At 39.2% G+C, this 26,231-nt stretch overlaps 1 protein-coding gene across 5 annotated transcripts in view; it reads right to left on the bottom strand.

The window, feature by feature from the left end:
• Positions 1-22,910: 22,910 nt before the first annotated feature.
• Positions 22,911-26,231, bottom strand: part of grb14 (growth factor receptor-bound protein 14) — a 33,936-nt gene continuing 30,615 nt past the window's right edge. For all 5 annotated transcript variants that reach the window (XM_073473322.1, XM_073473324.1, XM_073473325.1 and 2 more), the window contains 4 exons: positions 26,000-26,069; positions 25,817-25,904; positions 24,428-24,521; positions 22,911-24,320 (listed from right to left, as the gene is read on the bottom strand). In XM_073473322.1, coding sequence (XP_073329423.1) covers positions 24,174-24,320; positions 24,428-24,521; positions 25,817-25,904; positions 26,000-26,069 — 399 coding nt within the window. In that variant the 3' untranslated portion in view covers positions 22,911-24,173. The remainder of the gene's footprint in view (positions 24,321-24,427; positions 24,522-25,816; positions 25,905-25,999; positions 26,070-26,231) is intronic.

Genomic DNA, 26,231 nt, shown 5'->3' with positions numbered 1-26,231 from the left:
AGTTATCAAAGTTCTTTGATACAAGCACTTTTTGTGGTCTGGCATTTGGTGGTTAGTTAATGAAGAGGTGTTGAACAGGAATTGAATCCTATTTTCCACTCCATAGAGTCAGAAAATGGTACTTCAGACACTCAGGAATCCCAATTTTCCTCCTGAAATTGGAAATGTGTAGACATGAGAGTGAGGTGCAAATCATCAACAAAGTTTTGGCTGACCAGTGGCAGGGTGCAGTCCACATATCTCTCTCTGTCTATCACAATGCTACATATTATGCCACATGGAGAAACACTTTGTATAGAATTAGTGCAGCTTTGCTCGTTTAAAATAGCACTTCACTGATTTAGAATGGCATGTGGGCTCATAATCAGACAAATCAATGCAGCAGAAGCAGAGATATTATCTTTTTTTATTCCACTCGACTTCTTCCTTGTCAAAACCTTGCAAGTCGACTGCCAACAAAGATCTGGTAAGAAAACTCCTTCCAAACTTTTCACCCCGAAGTTTTTCTTAATTTTCTTAATTTTTGCTTTCATTTTCACACTGATGGGTGGGATATTAACTGGACTTACCCATCCAGAGACCAGAGTTTGCATCCTGTTTGTGACTGAGAGTCACAAGTGATTTGTTTTTTCATTTTTGTAAGTAAGTGAATGTACATAAGTGACGTAAATGATGTCCCATATTAGTGACGTCACATACGTAATGTGAGTTATGTCACCAAACTTACATTAGTTAATTAAACCCAAAAACTGTTTTTTTCTGAACCCTATACAAGTCATTTTGTTCCTAACCCTAACCAAGTATTTTTATTTGACCTTACTCTTAGTGTTGTATTGTAGGAAACTGGACTTGTTTCAGTTTCTTGAAGAAGTTTCACCTCTCATCCAAGAAGCTTCTTCAGTTCCCACTAACTGGAGGGGAGCTGCAGGTGATTAAACTCTGTGTCCTTACAGAGTCGCTAAGGACACGTGCAACCTCTGAGTTTCAGAGTCGTTAGGGCCACTTGTGGGTTGTTGACCCAACTGGCCTTCATGTGGGAATGGTTGTTAAGCTGTCTGGGGAGGGAACTCAGTACTGTATTGTAGGTGGATGATAGGTAGTGTCGTAGGCCACCTACTCTGTTCAAAGACGGCCGTTCCAGTTTGACGTAGATGGATTCATTTACTCCTCTTTCAAAACATCTGTCTTCTCTGGCCAAGATGTTCACAGTGTTGTCCTCAAAGGAATGATTTTCCTCATTCAGATGTAAGTGGACAGCAGAGTCTTGACCTGAGGAGTTGGCACTCCTGCATTGTGCCATTCGTTTATAGAGAGGTTGTCTTGTCTCCCCAATGTACAAATCTGTGCAGTCCTGGCTGCATTGAACAGCATAAACAACATTACTCTGCTTATGCCTGGGTGTTTGTCCTCAGGATGGACAAGTTCTGCCTGAGCGTGTTGGTAGATTTACAGTGAACTGGGATATGATGTTTATTAAAGATCCTCCGGAGTTTCTCAGATATTCCAGCGACATAAGGAATGACGTTGTTGTTCCGTTTTTCCGTCTCTTCCTCTCTGTCTGCTCTGGATCTTTTAGAGGTTTTGACAAAGGTCCAGTTTGGGTAGCCACAGGTTTTAAGTGCTCCCCTGATGTGCTTGTGTTCCTTCTCCTTCCCCTCTGTCTTTGTGGGCACAGTCTCAGCCCGATGGTTTAGGGTTTTGATAACCCCCAGCTTGTGTTCCAGTGGGTGGTGAGAGTCGAACAGCAAGTATTGATCTGTGTTTGTGGGTTTTCTGTACACCTCAGTGTTGAGGCTTCTAACCCGAACCAAGTATTTTTTACCTACCACTAACCAGGTGGGGATTTATTTTGTGTAAACCTAACCGAACCGCAACCATTTGACAGTGTAAGTAACATTTGTGTAACCAGACATTGTGTATTATTTTTTGTTGCAAACTTGACCGTGGAGCCTTTATTTTGAAAGTCTAAGCTGACTGTGCACATAACACATAAGTGCAGAACCCTTCACATCCAAAACTTCTGCTAGAAGGTTAGGTGGAGCGTCATACTTTGAAGCTTAAGGCCACTGAACAAGCTGTGCGAGTGCATAAGACTGGAAGAAGATCACTGCAAAAAACGGTAAACAAGAATGACACCTATGCTACAAATTATGCCGCATACAGACATTTCTCTAAAGTACTCCACTAATTTGGTGTTGCACTTGGACTCACAATCAGACAAATCAATGCAGCAGAACCAGAGTTATTGCCTTTTTTTTATTCCACATATTCCTCTTCCTTGTCAAAACCTTACAACCCGACTGCCGACAAAGGTCTGCTAAGCTAATTACTTTCTAGCTCTTCACCCCCAAGATTTTTTTCCGTCTAATGTTGCCTCAAGTGACCTTGAATAGCTCAAGCTTACGAGCACATGTGCGTTTAAGACTGGAAGAAGATCACTGCAAAAAAATGGGCAACAAGAATGAGACCTATACCATCAAAACCACACAGAAAACCAAATACTCAGAGTGAGATATTTTGGCGAAGATATTTCAGAGAGAGTATTTATTTACAGCAAAGCAACACGTGAACACATATTAGAAGAAATAGAAATTATACAAGTAATAACAGGTTAATATAATGCATAACACATAATGGGGCACTTTTCATAAATTGCCTTCATACAATCACTTAAAGCCTCCCACCAACCTCCCACCTGATTTCAAACGCTTCTCAGTCGCACATTCATAAGATCTATTATTCAAATAGATAGATAGATAGATAGATAGATAGATAGATAGATAGATAGATAGATAGACAGACAGACAGACAGACAGACAGACAGACAGATAGACAGATAGATAGATAGATAGATAGATAGATAGATAGATAGATAGATATTTTTGAGTGATGGAAATGACCCTCAAATCACAGCAAGTCCATTAATAAAAGGTTGAGGGAACATAGCTGATGTCTTTCATATTGTAATGAGATATGAACAGCATTACACCTCCGTGATTTTGCTGCATCAGAACCTATATCCACCCCACCTTTGTTTGCACCCTGTATTTGCATTTCAAAGGGAGCCCCTGGGAAGCCACTTTGCATATTTACATCTGATTAACAACTTTAAATGAACATGTCAAAATCTGAAAATGGTCCATGGCTGACACGGAGAGAGATTCTGTACCATGAGATGTAATGGAACAAAACGCCGAACACAAACTGTGATTAGAATGACATGATATTGGCTTACATATGCACATGCTTCACGTGAATTAAAGCGTCTTGTTAATTACATATTTTTCAGGGGGGAAGATTTGTATTTTGGAAATTGTGTAGATAAGAGGAGCACATTGGGAGGTTGTGCCTTAAATCACAAGAATGCAATAAGAAGGAGAAAATAATATATTGCCTCCTCGGGCTACATTCTCTAAACCACAAATTCATACCAGTAACTCCGTGTTTGGAAAAGGATTAACTGGTCAAAAACTGGCTCTAAAGCAACGCTTAGCTGATTTAAGTATACATCTTATTTCATGGTGAATTCCTCCAAGACAGACTCATTCAAATTTCATGACCATCCCTTAGTGGTCCCATTATTATGTATTTTGTACACATCCGCCCATAATAGTGAATTAAAAGGAGGGTGAAAGAATGGTCAAGCTAGCACATCATTAAAAATGATCCCAAAAAATCCCAAATCCTTGCATTCGGAGGAAAAGAAAACACAAAGTTCAGAGTGTTAAGGTAAGCTTGGCTGTGGTTAGGAAAGAAAAACAGGCTATAAATGTCTGATGGAAGCTTTGTTCTGCTGAGCTCTCTATAAGATATAAAATATGAACTAACTATGTGATTATTAATTGGGCCCATTGTAATTTGAGGATTCTGGGCTGCATATTGTTGGCAGCCCTCCACGGGGTCTGTCTGCGCAGGAACGTGTCGAGGGGGTACCAGCCAGGATGCCTCAGCCATTTAGAGAGCAGCTTGCCACTCGCGCATCGGCATACCAATGAGTGGGGTTAAAAAGGCACGGCTCCTCTCACAGACGGCCCTCCTTCTCCGGCTCGGCTCCAAAGGGTCTCCACGGACTAATTTCCAAAACCACCTCTTAATGTAGGCTTGTGTCAATCACCTGAACAGACAGCTTCATCCCCTGATATGGAGTAGTCACACAGCAGAGCCAGGCAGACCAAAGGAAATACAATAGTGCAGTACAGTTGCAGTCATATGGAAAATAATAGAGAAAGCTCTTTAATGCCACATGGATTATTATTAATAGCCTTGAAACAACACTTTTGCTCATGTTTACATTACAGTGGTTGAGCCTAAATCAAATGGAGAATTAATATTATAATGACAAACTCAATGTTTTTTTCTTACAGACTCGGAAACCAAAAATAAGCTTTCAGGATATCTTTTATGCATTAAATTAACTTTAATTTTAAAGTCTTGTCTATTACCATATTTTAGCAATATACGGAGAGAAGATTGCATGTTCGACATGAACATGAGCATTAGTGGACTGTGGAGGTGTAATGCATACGCACAAAATCACAGTTTTCTTTGTATGCTGGTTTAATTAACAAATGCTCTGCACGTATTTAAATACATATATCAAACTGCCATGGTAACAATATCATCAACATTGTTTTTTTCTCTCAAACGCAGAGTGAAATTTTAGCACTAATTAAAAAAAAAGTGTTTGTGTGTGAATGTAGAAAAATTAATTATAGGGAAATGTATATTATAGCTGATGCAGAATCTTTTTTGAGTAGTAGCAGGGTCACAGCAAAAACTTGCTTGTAAATTGGCTGCTCTATTACTTAAAGTGACTACGAGGAACTTTTAAGTGTTTATGAAAGAGTCTGGTGATTCCTCTGATGATTATAAATGACCTGTAACAGCAAACGAGACCATCAGTGAAAAGACTGCTATTTTTATATAGTTATTATAAATGCCTGTGCTCGGGTCCATTCACATACATCACATATAAAATCACTTATAAACACATTAGCTCATCGCGATCCATCCTGCGGTCTCTCTGTCATGCCGGCACGCGTTAGCAAAGATCTTTACAACAGCAGGCGCTGGTGTCGTACCGCTTCTGACAAAAGGGGCCGCTAGAGTCAACAAAAACTGAAAGATCCTCATAGTCACTTTAACATTTTGCCTTTTTTTGGGCCATAATTAGCCAAATCGGTAGGTAACACAGTGGATTTGTTGAAACTTTACATTTCTTCATCTATAATTTTATCTTGTGACAATGCTGTGATCATGACCTGGTTAGGTTTAGAGACAAAAACCACTTGGTTAGGGTTAGGAAAAATTAAATACCTATTTTGGCCACCACAAAAGATTTTTTTTGAGGTCTCGTTTAAAACACCTGGTGTTGTTGCCACAAACAGGGCTGGAGATTTCCTGAATTCCTGTAAATAATATGAAATTTTCGTCTTTTTTTGATCTTCTCAAAAATATCCTGTGGCTTGACACTTACAAATGTTGAAACACAGTCTTGAACTGCAGTCACTGGCTTGGCAGCCTCCTAACCTATAGCTCAACCATCACTCCCTACCCCTTCTGATATAAAAGTCAGGTCGTAAACATGTAATGTTACGGTGATATAACACTTTTGTAGAAATGTCTATATGGTGCGTAGCCACATGACACATACGATTGTTAATGTATCAGTGGTTTGCAGAAACGTTATCTGCCAACATTTAATATCATACACATAGGTTGAAACTTCTTTTTCAATTTTCAATTTCATACTGTGACAACGCGATGGTTAGAACTTGGTTAGGTTTAGCCACATAAACCACTTACTCACAGTTTGGAAAAGATCATGTTTTGGCTTGAGATGCATAATTTTGTTTCCTCAAAGAAGGCTGCAAAAAGCCTTGATGTCTTTTTACAAATATTGGGCTTAGTTGCCCCAAAGACAGCTGCATAAAGTCCCAACCGCTCACTAAAATTACCAAGTTGCAGTGGTCTTGTTTAGGTCCCACACTACTACCATCTCTTCCTCCTCCCAACAGTAAAGTCAGCTCATATACATGTCATAAACGTTATCTTTTGTCTTGTGACTGTGCTGCTCTGGTGCCTTCGCAATAATAACATGGATTTAAAAACTCATATTTATAGCAGAAAATAGAAAATCACTGTGTACAAAGATACAACAAATATTTAGCTAAACAGTAAAACATGCGGTTTACTGCCATGTAGCTTGGATGGAGATACAGCTGTCATTTCTGATCCACAAACAACTACACACTCCACTTAACTCCTAAACACAACTTATCACACACTTCTCCTGAAACCTTTTCACGCTCTGGCTTCTCTGAACATTGAATAGCTGAAAAACCATCCCTCATACTGAGTTTTGCTTTTTGTGTCACAATCCGAGATGACATACGACACGAGAAATGATGAGAAAACTGTGGGGAGGCTTCCAGTAGATTGATTCTCCCATCGCTTCATTCTTTTCTAGTTAGTCTTTTATTGGCTACAAAGGTAAGAATCGTTGTGAAGCCGAGTATGCGAGGAGTGAACCAGCCTGCCCTGTTTAATCCACGGGGCATTGAAGGAGGGTGATCACTTCTTAAGACCACAAAGGCCTACAAGGAAATCAGTGCAGTCTATGAGATCCCAAAGCTGATTTAAAGGAGAGATGTCCCAGCTTGGGCTCTGGGCCTTTAACAGGAATAAGGCCATGCTGTACAATAACAATCTGAGGCTCCAGAGGAAAGCACTATTCATAGCCAATAATAAGAAAGATCCCAGGTTTGGATGGACAGAATTGTAGAAATAAAGACTTTTGCTTCTTACAGAAAGTGTTTTTGAATTATTCAATCAATGCATCACTTACTTAAATTCCCAATTTGTATAAATCTTATAAAAGTAATACAGACTGATGGTGTAGATCTACTGTGTATATCATACATTTCCAATTACATGTAGCATATGTGAGAAGGAAATCCTGTGAAGTCTCTTTTTCTCTTACGGGCAGATCAACTCCATCTTTATCCAAAACCCTAATCACAGCATCGAAATGAAAACCTACATCTTCCATTTAGCCACAAAGAGAGAACAGAAGATAAGGATATTATTTATATGACTGTGTGTTTTACTCGAATACAAAGCCATCAGATGTAAAATGATTAGCGGCGCGACTGTCTGGCCGGACAGCCAGCGGCAATTTTAGGACATAATCAGTGTTCTGGGTTTTCCCGCGGCGGCTTTGTCATCTGTATTTCAAAGGCATTGATTGCACTTATGAGCTCTTATCTACCTGATGATGTCCATTCATTCACACAATGTTAACATTATCGCAGACTAGTACTTTAAAGTTTATTCAATTTATTGGAAATAACTCATGTGGACAGAAGCAGCTTTGTTGCTGGTACAGGCTGAGCAGGAGCAAGAATTTTGCGCTAAAGAGTGAGTGCAAAATTAATGAAGGGGAACTCTGACTTTTAGTCAATGTAAAAATTTCATTAATGTTATTATTCAGTCACCTCCGTGGTCCTGAATTTATATCGTCGAGACCTCATGTGTTGAATCCTGATTGCGTGTATTTCCATTTCTTCAACATCAGGGGACCCGGAGAGCTGAGAGAGGGACACCCGGGGTTGCTCAGTATGAGAAAGGCATGAGCGCCATTAGTGCATCTGAGTACTGAATATCTTTGTGTGGTCTGCCGACGCAAGCCCTTAACTTACCTTTAACACCCCTGTTTGTCACAGTACTTCATTTACAAATATGTGTTCGGTAAGGAGGAATCCTAAAGTCTTTTTAATCAGGTGCCTTTGATCAACTATGAGCTTTTTTTTTATCTGTAAATGCATCTTAAAAATTACTTTTCAAAAGAAATGTCTCAGATTAAAATGTGTTAAAGCAGGAAAATATTCTGAGGGCTGGTCACATGACAGCTGAAAAGAAACAGACTGGTGCAATATTGCTCGACATGGTGACATTTGGTATTTTATTCAGATGCATTAGTACGATGAGTGCTTTGTTAGCACAGGTGACCTCGATACGTAACGCCATTTGATGAGATGATTACATGGGAATCTGTATGGACATACTTAGTGATTTAGGAACAAAACAGAAGGAAAGGTCGGACATTTAAATATACGGTAAAATAAGAATTGTGTATCGTTGATTCAGATCAGTTCAGATTAAAAAAATCCCTGATTATTCCTCTACTACAATCATTGAAAGTGGTATTCTCAGGAGACAACCGCTCCTTTACATCAAGACGACCAGTACTCAACACTAGTGGTACTAGTGGGAGTGGGAGAAGAGTAAGCAGTAATATAGGCCTGTCATTCTTTTCTCAGTAAATCAGGTATCACCTAAATTGCTTTAAGCTAAGCATGACGCTCTAACAGTTCAAACCATTAGCAGCAACCTGCAACTAAAGCTGCACGACACAACCTATCATTCCTTCATCTAATGGAAACTGCTGAGCTTACTGTGAGTAAAACATCTAGTTCATAATTCAATATTAGATGTTTCCCACTTTGAAATTACACATGAATTCACAGAGAGGCCAGATGTCCCAGTTCCACCGGTACTTAAACGCAGCATGCATTAGTGGATCTTGAGATGTGAAAAATGTCTCATATCTCCTAATGTAGCCTGATCTGTGTGCACATACTTAACAAGAATGAATACAAAAGAACGTCTCACATATTCTTAGACATTTGATCACACAGGAGGCTTTTTGAAAGCCAAAATGATCACATCTGTGAAGCTGAAGTAAGAATCTTTGTGTCAAATATTGTTATTTATTCAGGTTTTGATGTGTGCATTTGTAAAACTGTTTTACACGTGTTCATGTTGCTTAGTATTTGTGCGTGGAGTGGAGCATGCAGTACCCACAACAACAAATATTTGCACAGATTTTGTAAATTCTATTTTTTCGTTTGTGGATCATTTACAGACTAATCTCTCTCCGTACATCTCCAGCAATGTTTGTGGCAACTGAAACAGATATTTTAAGTGTTTTTTAAGCACAGCATTGAAAATTAAAGAAACATACAGTTGCAACATGTCTGTTGTCTGCAGAAATGTAGATTGTCAACATTTATTCTGGCGGCTTGGTTGCTGTCATAGACGCCAACTTTGGATTTCGTAAATTCTGCACGCTCATGTGTGGGTATACAGCTATCTTTGCATTCGTTTCAATTCATATAATCCTTTCTCCTTTTGTCAGTAACTACATTACATTGATTTTAACTGGCAGGCAACACACAAGGAATGACAGTTGTTAAATGGACTAAATCAGAACGTATAGTCAAATCACACGTGATTCTATATTCTACCTGTATTTTGACCTGATGAGAGGATTATAGGCTAAGTTGTCTGCTGTTTGTTCTCACCTCCGGTGAATCTTCTCTTTATTCCAGTTCACAAACCACTGAATTATATGTAAATGTAATAAGTGTTAATTTGTGAAGCCATGCAATTTACAATCACTCAACTGACTTACACTGACCCTCTAGACGTATACCACGCTGATATTTCTCAGCTCTAGCACAGGAGAAGTTTGAGAAGGCAAAACCACAATGGTTGTCTGTATGTTAGAAAATTTACATAATCAATACGTTGTCGTCAGCCACAGAATCTAAATGATTACTGTAGCCTGACATGGGCTACCTCATCATTTGATCAGTACGAAAGCCCTGTATGGTAATGGGTCAAACATGTTATTTCCTCCATTTTCCCGTGAAAACAAGTTAAATATGATTTGTTTTTCTCGAGATTGTGAGTTATTTATGTAACTATCATGGAATAACAAATGTTGTCTTCCCGAGATGATTTTCTTGAGATCTTGAGAAAACAAGCTTTGATTTCCCGAGATAACAAGATAAATTAACCAGTTATTGTGAGAAAACAAGACCTTGTTCCCTCTTGTTACCTAAAGCCTCATGTTTAAGGGTGCACTATGTAGCTTTGTGAAAGAAATATTAATCAGTAGAGAAAGACCTTCACTGACTGTTTTTTTTTCCCTAAACATACTAAATAAACAAACTGTCTTTGTTTTGAATGAATAAACTGAATAAACAAACTGACCTTAAAGGACAGCACAGTTTCATACTGTTTTACTTTGTTTGTATGTGGCGGACCCTGCCACCTTTCTAGCTTCAAACAGTGTTCTGGGGACCTTATTTTCCTCTGAGAACAGCTTGTTTATTCAGTTATGGAAAAAATGAATATGTCTGAGTTCATATTATTACCTCATTAATATCATAAATATTACAATTCTGAGTTTTAATTTGTCCAAAACTACATAGTGCCCCTTTAAGACGGGAAAGCAGAGGAAATAATATGTTTGACACTTGTTGGCCATTTAGAGTTTCCGTACTACAGCTATAAAATTATTTATAATCTTTCTTAAAAATTGGCTGTAATATACCCACTTCTTAAGTTATTTTAGTGAAAACTGTGACTTTTTGATTGTAATGTAATCATACATGCAAAAGAAGATATCAATACATAACTTATGAACATAGGATCTCCATGAGTATTGTCATCTGACAACATATTATATATTAGTTATATTATATAACTCAGACACGCCAAAATGTCAATCAAAGATTTGTAGCTTTCAGTCAAGGTTTTGTTTTTCCTTCAAAAAAACGAATGCCACAATAAGATAAATAAGGAAATGAATCGGGAAACACCATTTTGATTTGATTTCTGACGGTTCTGGACTGATTTCCTGATACAATTGGCTTATAACGCATCTCATTAATGATGTACACAGAATATTCAACATCAGATAACTCTGAACATACCAATCTTGACTGACTTCTTGTTTTTTTTATCAGTAATTTTGTTAGAATAATACAAAACATCAATGCAAAGTGTTTTACAGCATCAGTGAATTAATTGAAAAATGAATAAACAAACTGAAAAAAAGTCTCTTAAGACTATTTATGTTGCCATTTATACTATCAGGTGGTTTGTGTTCAGATTCTCTGTCTGTTGGAATGGAAAGAAAAAAAATATCACATCATAGAGTGTTTTAATCAATTGTTTTTCATTGCTAATAATAAATGAGGGCACTTTGAGAGAAATCCACTATATTGGGGTTCTGAACGGGTTAATATTCCATCCTTCTGTGGTCCCAGGTACTCAAAGATTTCACTGAGCAGAACACATGTTTATATTTTAAATGAGTCTCGTATGATTCGGTGTACACAATCTGACGATGTTCAAAATATCTGCAACTGCTGGAAATCTGTGCTCAAAACTGTAAGTGAAATACACGCCTTTGCTTTGGGGAAATAGTCCTCTGCCAATTGTGCTGAAATTGCGCTATCCTTATCTCAAGCACTGCTTCACAGATATGAGGAGCAGACTGCTTTGTAAAAAAAAAAAGAAAAAAAAATATGATGTCAAATCTTTGCAATTTCAATTTCCTGTGACATGGCTCTCCAGTCCGTGGAAAAGGGGGGACTGTTTTTGTTGAAGTGCCCATACAGCACTTAGATTGAAGAGGAAAGAACGAGTTTATGCAGTTATGTTTGTTACACCCTCAAAGAAGATGAGCTGGAAAATTAATTACACGCAAAAAGAGGAACAGAAATACCAGATCTCAAACTGAGACCGTTTAACGAAAAGACCTCGGCCATAAATTGGCAAAACAGTATGCAGCATGGGTTGACAAGGTGAGAAGCTGTCATAGTTCTGTACCATAACTCCTATGAAAGCGCTTATTGATGAGGTCAAGTGTGGTTTGAGATGATGTACACAGCAGGGTACGTGAACATCTGTATTAGCAGGACAGTGCAGCAACATACTGTGAGCACACTTTGTCCACAGCCTTCCACATGGCACCTTTAATTTCTTGTAGCAGTTTTAACCGCTGACTGCTGATAACTGTAGCTGCTCTTAGCTAGTTAGCTCAGTTAGCTGTGCAGCTAGCGGCTCGGACTGGTCCACTTGGGAAGTGTTAGTGTTTACACCGCTAGGTCAGGAGCTTTGGACCAGGATAGGATGGGGCTAGCTGGGTAGCATGCTAACTTCAGTGGATATCTCTGCAACACAACACATAGACGTCACTGATCACATGCTAATTATAGTTTTAGTCTTTTCTACCAAAATGTGGACATATAGCGCCTATAAAGTCCACACGTTTGCATGTGTATGTGCATGCACCAGAAACAAGCTGCCATCCACAACATCAGGACATCAGGACTCAGACATCTCCACACACTCAGACCGTGGCTACTAAATTCTTATTGCCATGTTTCAGTCGTTGAGAAAATACGACAGCAATTACTCGAGCACCGTGTTAGCTGACCACCTCTGCAAACCATTACACATAAATATGTTGTGATCCCTGTGTTCAACAGTCTGTTATGGACAAAGATGCATTCCTCTCCTTTTAGTGTGCAGTCGTGTCTGAGGTCATGGCCATTTTGTCCATATCCCATTTCTTGGTGTATCTTTAGCAAGCCAAGCAAACCGTGTGCTGTGGCTGCGGCTGAGGTCTTTCTCTGTTGTTGGTATATGTGGGTCAAAGAGGAATCTTTTGAAAACAGGAAGATAGGAATACTGCCCAGCGCTAAATGAAAGGGGTTTACAAAGCTAGAACTATTCTCTTAAATGTCTGACCAGTGCAAACTGATATTCAGTGGAAATACTCTAAGTGCAAATATTGCTGCACCTGCTCCATCACTTTTGTACCTTTATACACACAGAAGCATCTGGAAGGCTGTACTGGGCCGAGATTCAATTAACTTGTGCTATAATAAGGGGCAAAGACTGGGAGTTAGCAGTACACAACTAAGGTCCAGAGCTATGATTGACGTTAGCCTCCATTCAACCTCAGGATGAAAGGAAGCGCTAAGTAAACAAATAGCATGCTCTCGAAGCCTTCTCTGTGTATTAAATTGTCAGAAAAGCCTCATATTTTTTGGTAACATCAAATGGTGTTTTTGTGCGGTTATAAGGTACAGTTGCTGTCTGCTGGATCAGTGCTGGAATGTGTATGCATTGTAGCTTGTTGATGAATTGAATAAGTCTGTGAGCCGCGCTGTAAATCTCTGAGTTGAAGGACGAGCTGTATCTCACGCTGGCCTCTATCTGTGGGGAAGAGAAAGCCTCTGGGCGATGATATAGAGGCAGCAGGGACAGTGGAGGGACAGTTGGTAATTTAAACATGATCTTATTTTGAATATTTTTCTTTGCAAGAATACTAACATCGTCCTCGTTATCTTTGCTTTTTTATGTATTATTTCTATCAAAAATGGCGACAAATGCTCATTGATCGCGCCGCTCGCTTAGCGCCGTCGCAGTGTGCTTGTCTTAGCAGATAATACTGTGAGTTTTCAGTGACAAATGGCTTTTTATTTGTGCTGAATGAATGACAGTGTCAGATCCTGTGTTGAACCTTTCATGTTTCACTTCACTGCACACTTCACAGTCCTTCTCTTTCCTTACAACAGCCACAGAATATATTACTCTTGTTGTGCCGCTGTTTGGTGATGTTTGGGATGCATACATGTAGCATAAACCAAACATGCAAACACAACTAATTAAAGAGGCAAACACAGTTATGTATCATCTGTCATTTTCAGGTGGTATAATGCAAACTTATCCATAGCTGCTCTTCACAATGCAGGACTAGATAGTGATTGTTACATGAAGTGTTAGCACTTGGCGCAAACACTCAATGTGTGAGGAAGTGAGAGGATGGGAAGAAGAAGGAGAGCATCACCATGAACAGAGGCAAATAAGTGTGTCACTATTCACAGGATTAAACTGATCAGCAGCGGCGAGTTTTGCCCCAAGCCTTCCATTCACCAGAACATCCAGTCATGCCCATTAGAAAAGTGACAGGATGTAATCAGATTACAGATACACGAATAAATACATACAGCAAGACGGACTTAAAATCACTCACCGATTCAAACCGCACTTGAAGCACACTCGCTCTTCCTCTGGGAAAACTTTTCATCCAGGAGCTGTTATGAGATTTTCAATTTGCGCATAAAAACCTCAGTGGAAAAGACAAAAATGTGAAAATAAATGTGAAAATAAATGTGAAAATAAATGTGAAAATAAATAGTTTGGTGCTTAGCTGAGGTGGAAAAATTGGTGGATGGATAAAGGCAAAAATGTGATGATGTGCAGTTAAGTGTTAAACTCACTAAACACATATTCATTATAGAAGCCCCGTTGTTTGATAAGCTAGCTGTTAGCCATTTTTTTCCCTGGAGGACTAAAAGATTGTTTAACATCAGTGACTGTAGCTGTTGGTTTGTGGACTACCTTTTTAAAGCATCTTGTTTTTAGCATTTTGTCTGTCACCATCTTGGTTTTCTGGAGCTGGAAGTGACCACTTGGACAGGAGGATGTAGGCCTAGCTAAGTTATCAGCTAACAATAGGCCTAGTGCTAGCCAGCTAGCTAGCTTAGTTAGCAAGTTGTGTCTGGACTTCACTTTAACTGTGATATAAATTGGGATGTTAATTTTGGTTAGCTTAATACAGTCTTAAAACCAAATGTACTGGAAACAATGAACTGCCGATTCCTGAGAGGGCCTTTTAGAGCAACTGAAAGCTGACTAGGTAATTATCAAGCAACCAAAATGTTACGATGAACTTTTATGAACTGATAACACAATGTGAAAGTGTCAAAGTTATAAGCTAGAAAAACAGCCAACGCCCAAAAACAAGTTAACAGCTGTTTAAATGTACACAGTGCCACGGATTTGCATCATTATCCTGACTGACGACGTCTCGTCAATCACCTGCTTTCACATCCATTTACCTCTAAATGGGACAAAATGAAAATGACCATCATGCTGCGCTGAAGAAGACTTAAGCTAGCGATTGCGACCATAAACTTATTAGGAAAATGTTTACTGAGGTACAAAATCAAGTGAGAAGTAGGGTCGGTTTCTCATAGACTTCTATGCAGTCTGACTTATTGTTGCAACCAGGAGAGTCACTCCCTGTTGGCAAATGCAGGTTTAAGTCACTTTTGCATTGGCTTTATTTCTACATCCATTTCTCTTATACAGTCAACGAGAGAACCACTTCAAGATAAATCCACTATTATTTTTTTGGGTTTGGTTTAAAACAGCGTCCTGCTGTTGTCGGGCACCAAGCAGTTAAATCTACAGTTTTTCTTCAGGAGGCCGTCCTTCAAATTTGTGCCATAAAAGATAATCCAGTTCGTTCATGGTGACTGCAGTTGAGAGCGCTCTCTTCTTTAAACTTTTTGCCAGTTACAATAAAATGACAACAATAGTACTTGGCATGTAGCCAATCAAATAGCAGGGGGGAAACAGGGATTCGGCCCCATTTGGCATCAAATTTGTGCTATTCGCTTTCATTGCTAAAGGCTTTGGACATGCATATTGTTGTTTTTCCCCACTCAAGGCACTCGACATCTCCAAGTAATGTCCGACGGAGCAAACTGTAATTAAAAACACGGTTTTAAAACTATTCTGTCCAACAACCGACCTTAAATCGAAGAGTAATCAAACATATGAGTGTGTCATGCATTACTCGGGAATTATAGGAATCTACTCAGAGATGCTCTTTACCACTGCTGCCACTTTTATTCTTCCATGTTGCTCCTGAACTTGTGGGACAGCAACAACCCCGACAAGCATCGATCAGCATTAGAGGGCTGATTAGTCAGCAAAGTTAGAGCTCTGCAGAGACATTTCTGTCTGCTACAACTGACAGCACAACTCTTTTATCTCCTTATACTTGTTTCAAACATCTAAATACCTCTTCCTTCTGCTTCCACTGTCCTGTTGTAACTTTTGTTAAAGGACATTTCTAAATTAAAGGGGCACTACGTCGTTTTGGAGAAGAAATTCAAACTCAGAATTTTAACATTTACAATATTAATGAGGTAATAATACAAACTCAGAAATATTTATTTTTTCCACAACTGAATAAACAAGCTGTTCTCAGAGGAAAATAAGGTCCCCAGAACACTGTATGAAGGTAGGAAGGTGGCAGGGTCCGCCACATATAAATAAAGTAAAACAGTGTGTGTTGTCCTCTAAGGTCAGTTTGTTTATTCAGTCATGAAAACAAAGACAGTTTGTTTATTTAGTTTGTTTAGGGATAAAAAAAAAAAAATGAGTCTGAAGATTTTTCTCCTCGGATCAGAATTTCTTCCCACTTTACTACTTTACTTTCTTACATTTTACATCCATCCTGTTTGTTTTCATCCATGTTTAGCATTTACATTATTTTATTTACAGCTTGATTTTGATCATTTCGTACATACACAATATACATTTCCTGGTATTTATTTCTATCTTTTGTTCATCTCTTTTTAATTTCTAATATTTGAGATGCTTTTATTTAACATCAAACTCTATTCGCGTCCTGTCCATCACCACAAAGACCATTAAATCAATTTGAAAACACTGATGGCAAATACGGAGCACATCTGCCAGCTCTCTCTGTCTGTTCTGATGAAGAATCATAGACATTTTCTCTAAACTACTACAATGGCACTATCTTAAAAAATCACTGGATCTCTTGTATAAATGCTGTACAGAATCTAATGAATTGCAAATTCATTAGATTGTGTGTATTTGGACACTTTCTGCCCTCTTGTGGTGGTACTTTGTAGATTGAGGCACATTTTCACATCAGCTCATCAGTAAGAGAATCTAAGTGAGCAGAAATGAGATGATATGATAATGCGGTAATTATATAGATAAATATAAAGATACATAGCGAGGAGATGTACGAGGAAAATAACAATAAGAAGGATTTTGATGTGTAAAATAAATACTTTCGGATCACATTCAGCGTGTTTCTTTTGTGAATCATAGAGGCAACTGTCAGTTTAATAGAATGCAAATGTGTGTCCAGTGTATTTCAATTAATTTCTTCATTTCTTGTTTTTGCTTAATTTGTTACACGCCACCTTGACTTGCGAAATTAAAACAAAAGATTGTAATGAAGACATCAAAGTAAATGTACGAGCAGAATAGATTAACATAATTTAGAATCGACACCATGATACAGTAACACAGATCCTCCCTGACTCTGAGCCAGATTAGACACAGAGTGAATCTGCCCAGCAAAAGGTCAGCGCGCTATTGAATTTTTTCAAATATTTTTCAAAATACCTCCTGGCATTGCAAATATTTTTGACCACTGCGTAATACTTTGGGGAAGGATGAATCCCCACTCCTCCATGCCCCCATCTCTCGCTCTCCCTCTCACACACACACAAACACACACAGATAGTACAACACAATGCCTGCCAATCTGCACAGAAAAACACCGCTCTGGGTTATTCATCGATTGACCATTCAAATCCCAACATATGCTGCTCTGCTTCTATTCCACTGTGTTCTCAGAAATGGACCATTTCCTAATTCTTCCACAAGGCTTCCTACTCTGTTCAGGAGTCACTCGCACATGATGTAAATGAGAGGAAAAAAGTGGGCAGGAATGTAAATTGATCCAATGCGTGTGTAAATGTGCATGTGCACATGCGCACATGTGAGTTTGTGTGTGCCACTGTGAACATTTTGACCTATTTTGCTGAAAAATGCAACGACAATATATCATGTGAAGTTGTGCTCTGCAACCTTGTGGTAAATGTGCCCGTGATATACATCATGTTGTTCTGAAGTTTCTCAACTACGTGTTACGGTCTGAATGAGCGAACACAGGGAAGTGAATCTGAGAGTTTGGGTCTACTTTTGCAGATAATATTCACCCCAAGTGCTGCACTGTCAAACATCTCAGCCTTACTTTGCTTTTCATGTCTTTTCTTCCTTTAAAGTCAAAAAATGTTTTCCTCTCCTCACGACCCCCTCCTGCTTTTACCCCTGTCGTTTTCCTTTTCTTATCCATCCTTTTGATCACCTAAAACATCAGTCCATCACCACCAGGAGCTGTGGTTTTTGTCTCCCTGCTGTCCACTGTCTGCCTTCCAGGGAGAGCTCCTCCCCGCTGAGCCGCTGCCCGTTTGCCAAACTCGAGTGTTTGTGGGAAGAAGTGAGCAGGTTTTACATGGAGGACTGCCTTAATGTTGTTCAGTCGGTGGGCAGCCACACAGGGCGCTGCACTTCAGATTCGCTGTTTGTTCATCTGTGAAGGGCCAGACTCACTCCTCTCTCCTCCTCTTCCCTGTCTCACACACTCAGACACCATCACAACCTACGAGAACGTTTCCAAATGAAATGATCTGAATTTGAAATGTTTTTATGTCTTCATGTAAACACCCGGCACGCTGGGATGTTCCTGTTCCGTCTGAGGAGTGGAGGTATGCCTTTCAACTGGGGATTAGGAGGGGATGTGGCCTCTATAGGGCTCCCTCAGAGCAAAGCCAGTCCTCCCATGTTAATTTCTCAAGGTCAAGAAGAACCTCTGCAATGTTTCAGCTTTGAAGGTGGACTGAAAATACAATAACAGGAACCCTGCTGTACAGGGGCAGGAAGAAAAAGAACACACTGATTCGATAGCACTACATCTACCTGTTTGCTCGGATCAAAGAGGCCAGTTACAGATGTGTCTGCATTCAACGTAATAAAAGCAGTAACTCATATTAAAGGGGCACTATGTAGAAATACTATGTATGTAGAAATTCAAACTCAGAATTTTAATATTTACAATATTAATGAGGTAATAATACCAACTCAGAATTTTTTTTTTTTTCCATAACTGAATAAACAAGCTGTTCTCAGAGGAAAATAAGGTCCACAGAACACTGTTTGAAGCTAGAAAGGTGGCAGGGTCTGCCACATATAAACAAAGTAAAACAGTATGAAACCGTGTCATCCTTTAAGGTCAGTTTGTTTATTTAGTCGTGAAAACAAAGAGAGTTTGTTTAGTTAGTTTGATTAGGCATACAAAATCAGTCGATGAAGATGTTTCTCTTCTGATTAAAAAAAACCAAACAAACTACATAGTGCACCTTTAAAGAAAAAAAATCACGCTGATCTGTTGTCTTACTGTCCTTGTTGGCTCAGTCCCTGTAGGAATAAGCACTAATATGAGCATTCATCACTCACTGTCTTCAACAGTTATTTTACAAGCTGCACTGCCTCACTCTAATTGAGCTACTTTACATTGTAATAAGGCAACAAAATGCGGCGGATTAAAGCAGAGCCCGCTCCCTTATGTATTTAAAAATAGGGCTTTGGAAAAAAGCTACATTGCGCGTGTCTCGCCTTTTGAGATTTAATGACTATCCTGTGACTCCACAGAGAATTACTGCCAGTAATTGATTATTAAAACTTGAAATTGCAAACCACATCCATTATTTGACGAGTGCATGTGTTATCCTTGTAATTAACAAAGCTTGGCACTTACCGTTTGCCAGTTCCAAGACCCCCTAGAAAAAAATATATCAGAGGTTAGAAAGGCGATTTATAGAGCAAGCACTGTCTGGGCAATTATCTGAGACATAATACATTACCAAAGATGCTCAATACACCGGGAAAATTTCCACTTCACATCAGCGGCACAAACACGGTCTCGAAGAATCTCAGGCGTTGTGTAAAAATGTATTACAATTAGTCTTTTAAAACCCCAAAGTATTATCCGCCTAAAACAAAATTAACACTTCTAGAGAGCGTGGAAGTATTTTTTTTTTTTACCGAATAGGACCGAGAGATTTCAACCTCTGTGTCAAAATGTGAGAAAATATCTTGAATATCAAGCAGATATTTTATTCATCATAAAAGTGGAGATTATTTTCTTTTAAAGGTGCACTATGTAGCTTTTGGGAAGAAATATTGAATATCAATAACCAAAGATTTTAAGATTTCTTCCCAAAAACTACATAGTGCACCTTTAATGCGACAGATTTCGTGGAATCTCACGAAAAGAAAAACAATGCGTCACTATTCTTGCATCTGCTTGTTCACATACTAATTATTAGATATTTAAAACATATTTACATAGAAAAAAATAATCAGCACAGCGTCTGGCTTTGTATTCACAACAAGTCAAATGTGCCAGTTTGATCTTAATTAGGTCATAATGTTCGCTGGAGTTGCATCTCTCTGTCGAGAGCAGCGAGAAAATTCTCCACAGGTAGAGAGAGAAAAGAGTGTGTGTGTGTGTTACCTCCCCTGCCTGTAGCTTCTGATCTATAATCTATTAACACAAGATGCTTGTTACAGTGTGTTGGACCACTGTCTGGGAAAATTGTACGCTTAATACTGCAAAATGATAAAGTACAGTTTGTGAATGATTAAACAAAGGTAGAATAAGCCGCCCGTCGCTGTTTGATGTATTATTTCACCTCTGATCTGTGTGAAAAACTGAGAAGAGATGGAAATCTTTCACTTATTTAATATTTTGTTCTTATGGACCTCTGATTATCTCTGCTCCTGTGGCCACTGTAGCTACTGTAAAGATGATGTTGCATTTGCTTCTGGCTTGAGATAGTCCTGATGGGAGAGCACTTTGCAAAGGAACATTTAAAGCCTCTAACCTTCACTACAGTGCATCCCCCTAAACAAACCTAGCCTCATTTCCGTATAGCTCTGCCAAGACTCATACCCAAGCCCATGTAGATAATGCCCTTTTGTGGATCAAGAGCAGAGCAAACAGCAAGGTCTTCACTTCATCGGAGATAATCAGTTATTGGCCGAAGACAGCGAAGCCAGATAATTGAATACAGACTAGGGGAATACAACAAGAGGGGCATTTAAGAACAGAGTCAAGTTGAAACTCTCAAGCGCAAAACCTGAAGTCATAAGAGTGAGAGTGCAGGCAGGCAGGCAGGAGTGAATCCAGTGTAGTGGTGAGAAGTGCTACAAACAGTGGTGGTTGTCCACGAGGGCCCGAGACAGAGCGGAGAGAGGCTTTATTTACTAGGAGAAACGCTGTATCCACAGGCCGTTTGGGCAGGATGGAGCTGGATGAATTCATTAAAGCAAGCGCAGTCTCTCCCAGCTGCCATCTCTCCCCCTGCAGCCAGACTCCGATCAATGGCAGGAATACATCCAAAACAACATTTAGCGCAAGACCTCGGAAGCAGGGGTGCATTTAAGACTTCACTGTGTGCGCACATCTCCCCTGGATGCGAGCACTGTTTCAGAATGTGCTATTGAAGTGGAGCAGGGGAGGTATAGGGGCAATGTGCTCGTATCATAACAGAGAAGATGGTTTAACACGGACGCTTGAAGACAAGACACACGAAGAGGGAACAACAGTCATGTCCATTACTGTTTTTTGGGTTTTTTTTTTCATACTATATGGAGCCTTGAAAGTTGGTTGTAAATACATTTAAATTCAGTACTTTACATACAATAAATTACTTATCAGCCGAGTAAGAACAGTTGGGATTCTTGTTGGTGTCACTGAGAAACACATTCACTAAAATGTTCTTCTGCTTTGCATATAAAATGTTGGATTCTCAACACCGCTGAACTTTCAGTAACTTAACTTTTTAAAGTCAACATGAGACCAACTTCCATCTTTTATATGTATTATGTAATTTAAATTGCACTCGACACATTATGATTTCAAACATAAACCTGGAGGAGAAAAAACAGAATGCTTCTAGTACCATCTAGTGGTCGTAAAGGTTATCTATGTGACGGTGCTGTGGGGAAACACAGTATGCATACTGTACATACACTCCAATCAGTAAATCATCCTCGACATTGTAAGGCTAATGTGTCCCATACACAGGCAATATACTGTGACTAAATTTAACTATGTGCTGGATCTCATTAGAAAATCATGACTTATGTATCCACTATAAAGAAATGTTTCAGAGCAGAAGCACCCCACTGTGTGCTGATGAGATGGCTCAGGTGGACATTTCATTTTATAGTTAGATTTACTGTCTGTCACTGCGTTTGTATCATGACCCTGTATGTCCTATATACCATACAAAGACTATAACAAATACTGTATTATATTTAAAATAAAGGCTGAGTTTATCAGTGATCGATTGCTTCACACTGTCCCAGATCTCATCTGGGCGCCTGAGTTTAACTACACTGAACATGAATAACATTGCTGGCAGGTTTTAAATGCAAGTGAAAATGTATGTAATGTGGGTTTAAAGGAACATTTCAACATAAAATGAAAATTCAGTCATTGTCTACCCATCCCCATACCGATGGAAATTTGGGTGAAGTTTTGTAGTCCATAAAAACAGTGTGGCAGCATTCTCCTAAACAACTGATGGATGGATGTTTTAAAACATAAAGAAATAACAGAAACATTTAATTAAATGGCTCCATACAGCTTTTGAGGTGTAATCCAAGCCCAAAGCGATTTGAAAAGACGTCATTGACACCCTCAACACGTGGTCGAGCTACTTCAGACAGGTTGTGAGCTAACACTTTTAGCTTAGCAGCTACAGTGAAGATTCCAGCTTTCTAAATGGATTATGCTGGACGAGCTCTATGGAGCCATTTTATGTGTTTTTCTTTTTTTGTTTTAAAACAAGTCTCCATCTACTTCAGTTGTAAAGGAGAATACTGCCACACTGTTTTACTGTGAAGCTCCAGAAATGTTTTGTGGACAACGAAACTTCACCAGAACTTCCATCATGAGTGTGAGTAGATAATGACTGAATTTAAATTTTTGGTTGAATTGTTCCTTTAACTAATAGAACCAATCACAATCAGCTGATGCGGCCGCTAGCTGCACAGTTAACTGAGCTAACTCGCTAACAGCCACAGTAAGCAGCAGTTAGGAGTTACTCTGGCAATATGCTGCCCCCTATCTGTTTGGAGTATAACTTCGACAGGAGTCTGAACCTTTAAATGTTACAGTTACGGCTGAAAATGACAACAGAAATAAGTAACTTTGCCGATGTCACATATTTTTGCAGTGCAAATCAACCACCAGTCGTTTACTCGGAAGTGACTGTTAGCATGAAGTGATTGGGTCTATGGTGTGTTTAACTTGCAGCTTATTATTAACTGTGACAATAATTCATACAAAGTCAAACATTACAAACAGACTTTGTTTATATATATAAAACTATGCAGTCCATGACATTCATTGTTCAATGCACTGTTGTCCAGCTGGAAAAAAAAGAAAGAAACTACTAACGAAGAAGATGGTCATTTCAATCATGTCACTGATTTAAAATACCTTGTTTTTAAAAGCTGAATGGCTTTTTGAAGACAATATGACACCGTTTATGCACAGCAGTGGCAATAACAGCAAAATACAACCAACCCAGGTTTTGCAAACTGCATACCTGAATCTTTGAGAAATATAAAAACCTAAATTTCAATATACAATGAATCAGGTATGATTAAAATCAGTCACACAGTATTTCAGATTTCCATCTTCATGGCTTATATCTAGACCGAGCTCACAACTAATTTCATGTTATACAAACAATTCATTTAATCACATACATTTAAAATGAATGTACAGTGCAGGCTAGTGAGGTTGTGTGCCATTTGTCTCCACATGTACACCTCTCTTTGTCTCTCTACAGCAGTCTCAGGCCAGCTTACAGGACATGCACATTAACACTTCCTGAGAGGTAATTTTATCTCTCAAATACAAAACAAAGATCATTTTCTTAAAAAAAGAAAAAAAAAAAAAAAGAAATACCTGAATACTTGCAAAGTAAGATAGCTTAGTTTTTCTCAAATCTAACCGAAGTGTGTGTTACGATTCCCGGCATGATAATGGTGTCAAATTAAAAAAAATGGATACCATTGTTGGGCTTCAACCATCACTAGCTTTGACGGACTGTAACTGACAGGTTTATGTAGTTACTTTATACATACTACAGTTTCAGTAAAAGCTCAAATTCCAGCTTAATTTCCCAAGAAAAACTTTCTTTCATTGGTGTCATGATTTTGTTAAACTGACAAGCTGTTAGCAGTACCCATTCAGCTCTATATTACAGTACAATAACTCTCATTTTGGTTTGTGGACAATTGGTTTTACCGCCACATACGAGCACATTACAGGGCCAAAGAATATTGTTTACCAGACAGAACTGCCCATCACCTTCAGCACATGTGGTCAGTTATTATACAGTCCATTGGCTTTTTCTCAAAAAGAAAAATAAGGAGGGACCATGTTGCACAATAGTGGATGATAACAGTGGTTTCAGTTAGCATGGCTGTTCAGTTAGTCTGTATGTCTTTATTCTTTAAGGCACAGGAACACTGGGAGTGTTTGTCCAGAAAGGCCCCGGAGTTAAGGTGCATGTGGGCCCTTGGAGGTCTCTTGGGTCCCTTGTTCACAGGGTGATCCGGGCACAGTGGTGTTTGAGCTTACAGGGCAACACGCCACGGTTTAGCTGGTAAAACTCCACCAACTGGATCAAGTCAGTGAACCGCGTGTGACCATCATCCAGGCTGTAGAATACCTCCCCTTCGTCATCCATCTGCGGTGGAGGACACACACATACACACGCATACATCAGAAAGGTGACTTACTGAACATGGCACTTAAGTTTGCAGGTAGTTTTTGGAGCATGTATGAAAGACTCACAGGTAAGATCTGAAAGTGTTTGATTTTCTGCATGTGGCACAGTGACAGGACAAATGTCTTGGGGTTACTTTGGCTGTCCCTCAGAAGAAATACTCTGAAAACAAAGAGAAAAAAATTAAAACTGTTGTTCCAAGTCCTCACTATTATTAGATTTCCTAAAATATACTGTAGATAATCAAATCTAAAACATTTTGAACACGTCATGCTCATCATTCCTCTGTCTGAAGGTTCAGTCTGTTATGGGCCACCAGAGATTACTGATTTAGCTACCGTGTGTATGTCTTTTTTATGTAAACAAGTACAAGATACATTTAGATGTTGTGATAATTGTTGTGTGGACTATCTGCCCACCATAAAACTGCACTACTTTATTGTATATATATTTTTAAATACACTTGATTTCTCTTGTGCAGCAATCTCTATTGTATTATCATATAGTATTGACTGATCAGATTTGAGTGGGCTTCGGTTGCATGCAAGTTAGTCTCGGAAAGCCAGATCTCCAAAAAGTGCTGTTATCATTCTGCTATTGGGGAGAAAACACTCTGGCTTGTTTGCATTTCTTTAAACCAATCACATTTGTCTTGGATGGGGCTAAACCCAGGATGCAGCCAGGGTGTCCCTGCAAAGTAGTGTCGGGTTGAACTTGTTTTCCACGTAGGGAGGCGAGCCCTGGCATTAAAATGGATAAGTCCCAGCAAAGATAAAGGTAGGTGCTAGCATGTTAACGTTCAAACCGTTAGCGACCAGGTTAGTGTTAGAGTGACTTGCCGTTTTCAGCATGTAGGTTGCTAGCTTGGAGGTTGTTGTTTCCTGTAGCAACAGGGATTTTAAAAACAGTAACACACAGATGGCGGAAGGGAGGAGAACGCGGCCTGAAATAGGTGCCCAATGGCAGGCTTCTACATTTGCAGAGTCAGACAACATGCAGGTAAACATTCAGGATCCAAAGCAAAAAGGTGGAATGCGTTGATTGAAATGCAACCACGGAAGCTGTTGACTATAGTCTGAGAACAATCCCGCTTTTGATTAGCATTTTAAAGATGTATCTGCATTCAGATCTAGATGTGCGTTTTTAGAGATTAGCTGAAATCGGACTGTAAACAATATGTGGCACAAGGAAGAGGAAGTCTTGGCCCGTATATCTACAGGCTACACCAGGAGCCCCAAATCATTGGCCGTTTTCTGAGATCAAATATGTTTTATAGGGAAATTACCTGTTTTTAACAGCTTGTCCTTCATAAAAGTGGATATCGGAAAAAAAAAAAAGCCTCAATGTTGTGTATCACCAAATGCTGTGAGCCCAGTGGTCTGCCTACATCCATCACACCCGATATCTTTAATGAAACAATGTAAACACAAAAAAAGGGAGGGATTATAACTGCTCACCCATCGATAAGACCCTGCTGAGTGATGAGACGCTGAGCCTCATCACGAGACAGTTTGCCATGAAACCAGGCCTGAGCCAAGTGGAGGGCTGGAGCACAAAGAAATACAGTGTATTACAAATTATTCTACCTGTGTACAGAAAACAAAACAAAATCATTTTTAAAAAAAAGGTGTTCCACCAACCGATGTTTGACACTGAGCTCTGTGATGTGGAGGGGCTCCCGTGGCCACTCAGACGGTGGCAGCTTTTCCTCTACGGGAGAAATGAGTTACAGTTTAGTTTTACTTATCAAGTTTCACTCAAATTTCAACAGTATATGTTTCCACTGGGTGAAACATCAGGAATACGGCTGTCTTTACGGCCATAAAATAAAATGTTAGAGCTTACTTAGCAGTACAGTATTGGGAAATGTCT

Source organism: Pagrus major, chromosome 9 (genome assembly GCF_040436345.1).
Source record: "Pagrus major chromosome 9, Pma_NU_1.0".
Taxonomy (NCBI): Eukaryota; Metazoa; Chordata; class Actinopteri; order Spariformes; family Sparidae; genus Pagrus; species Pagrus major.
The sequence above is the reverse complement of the archived record's forward strand: the minus strand, read 5'-3'. Positions and strand labels throughout refer to the sequence as shown.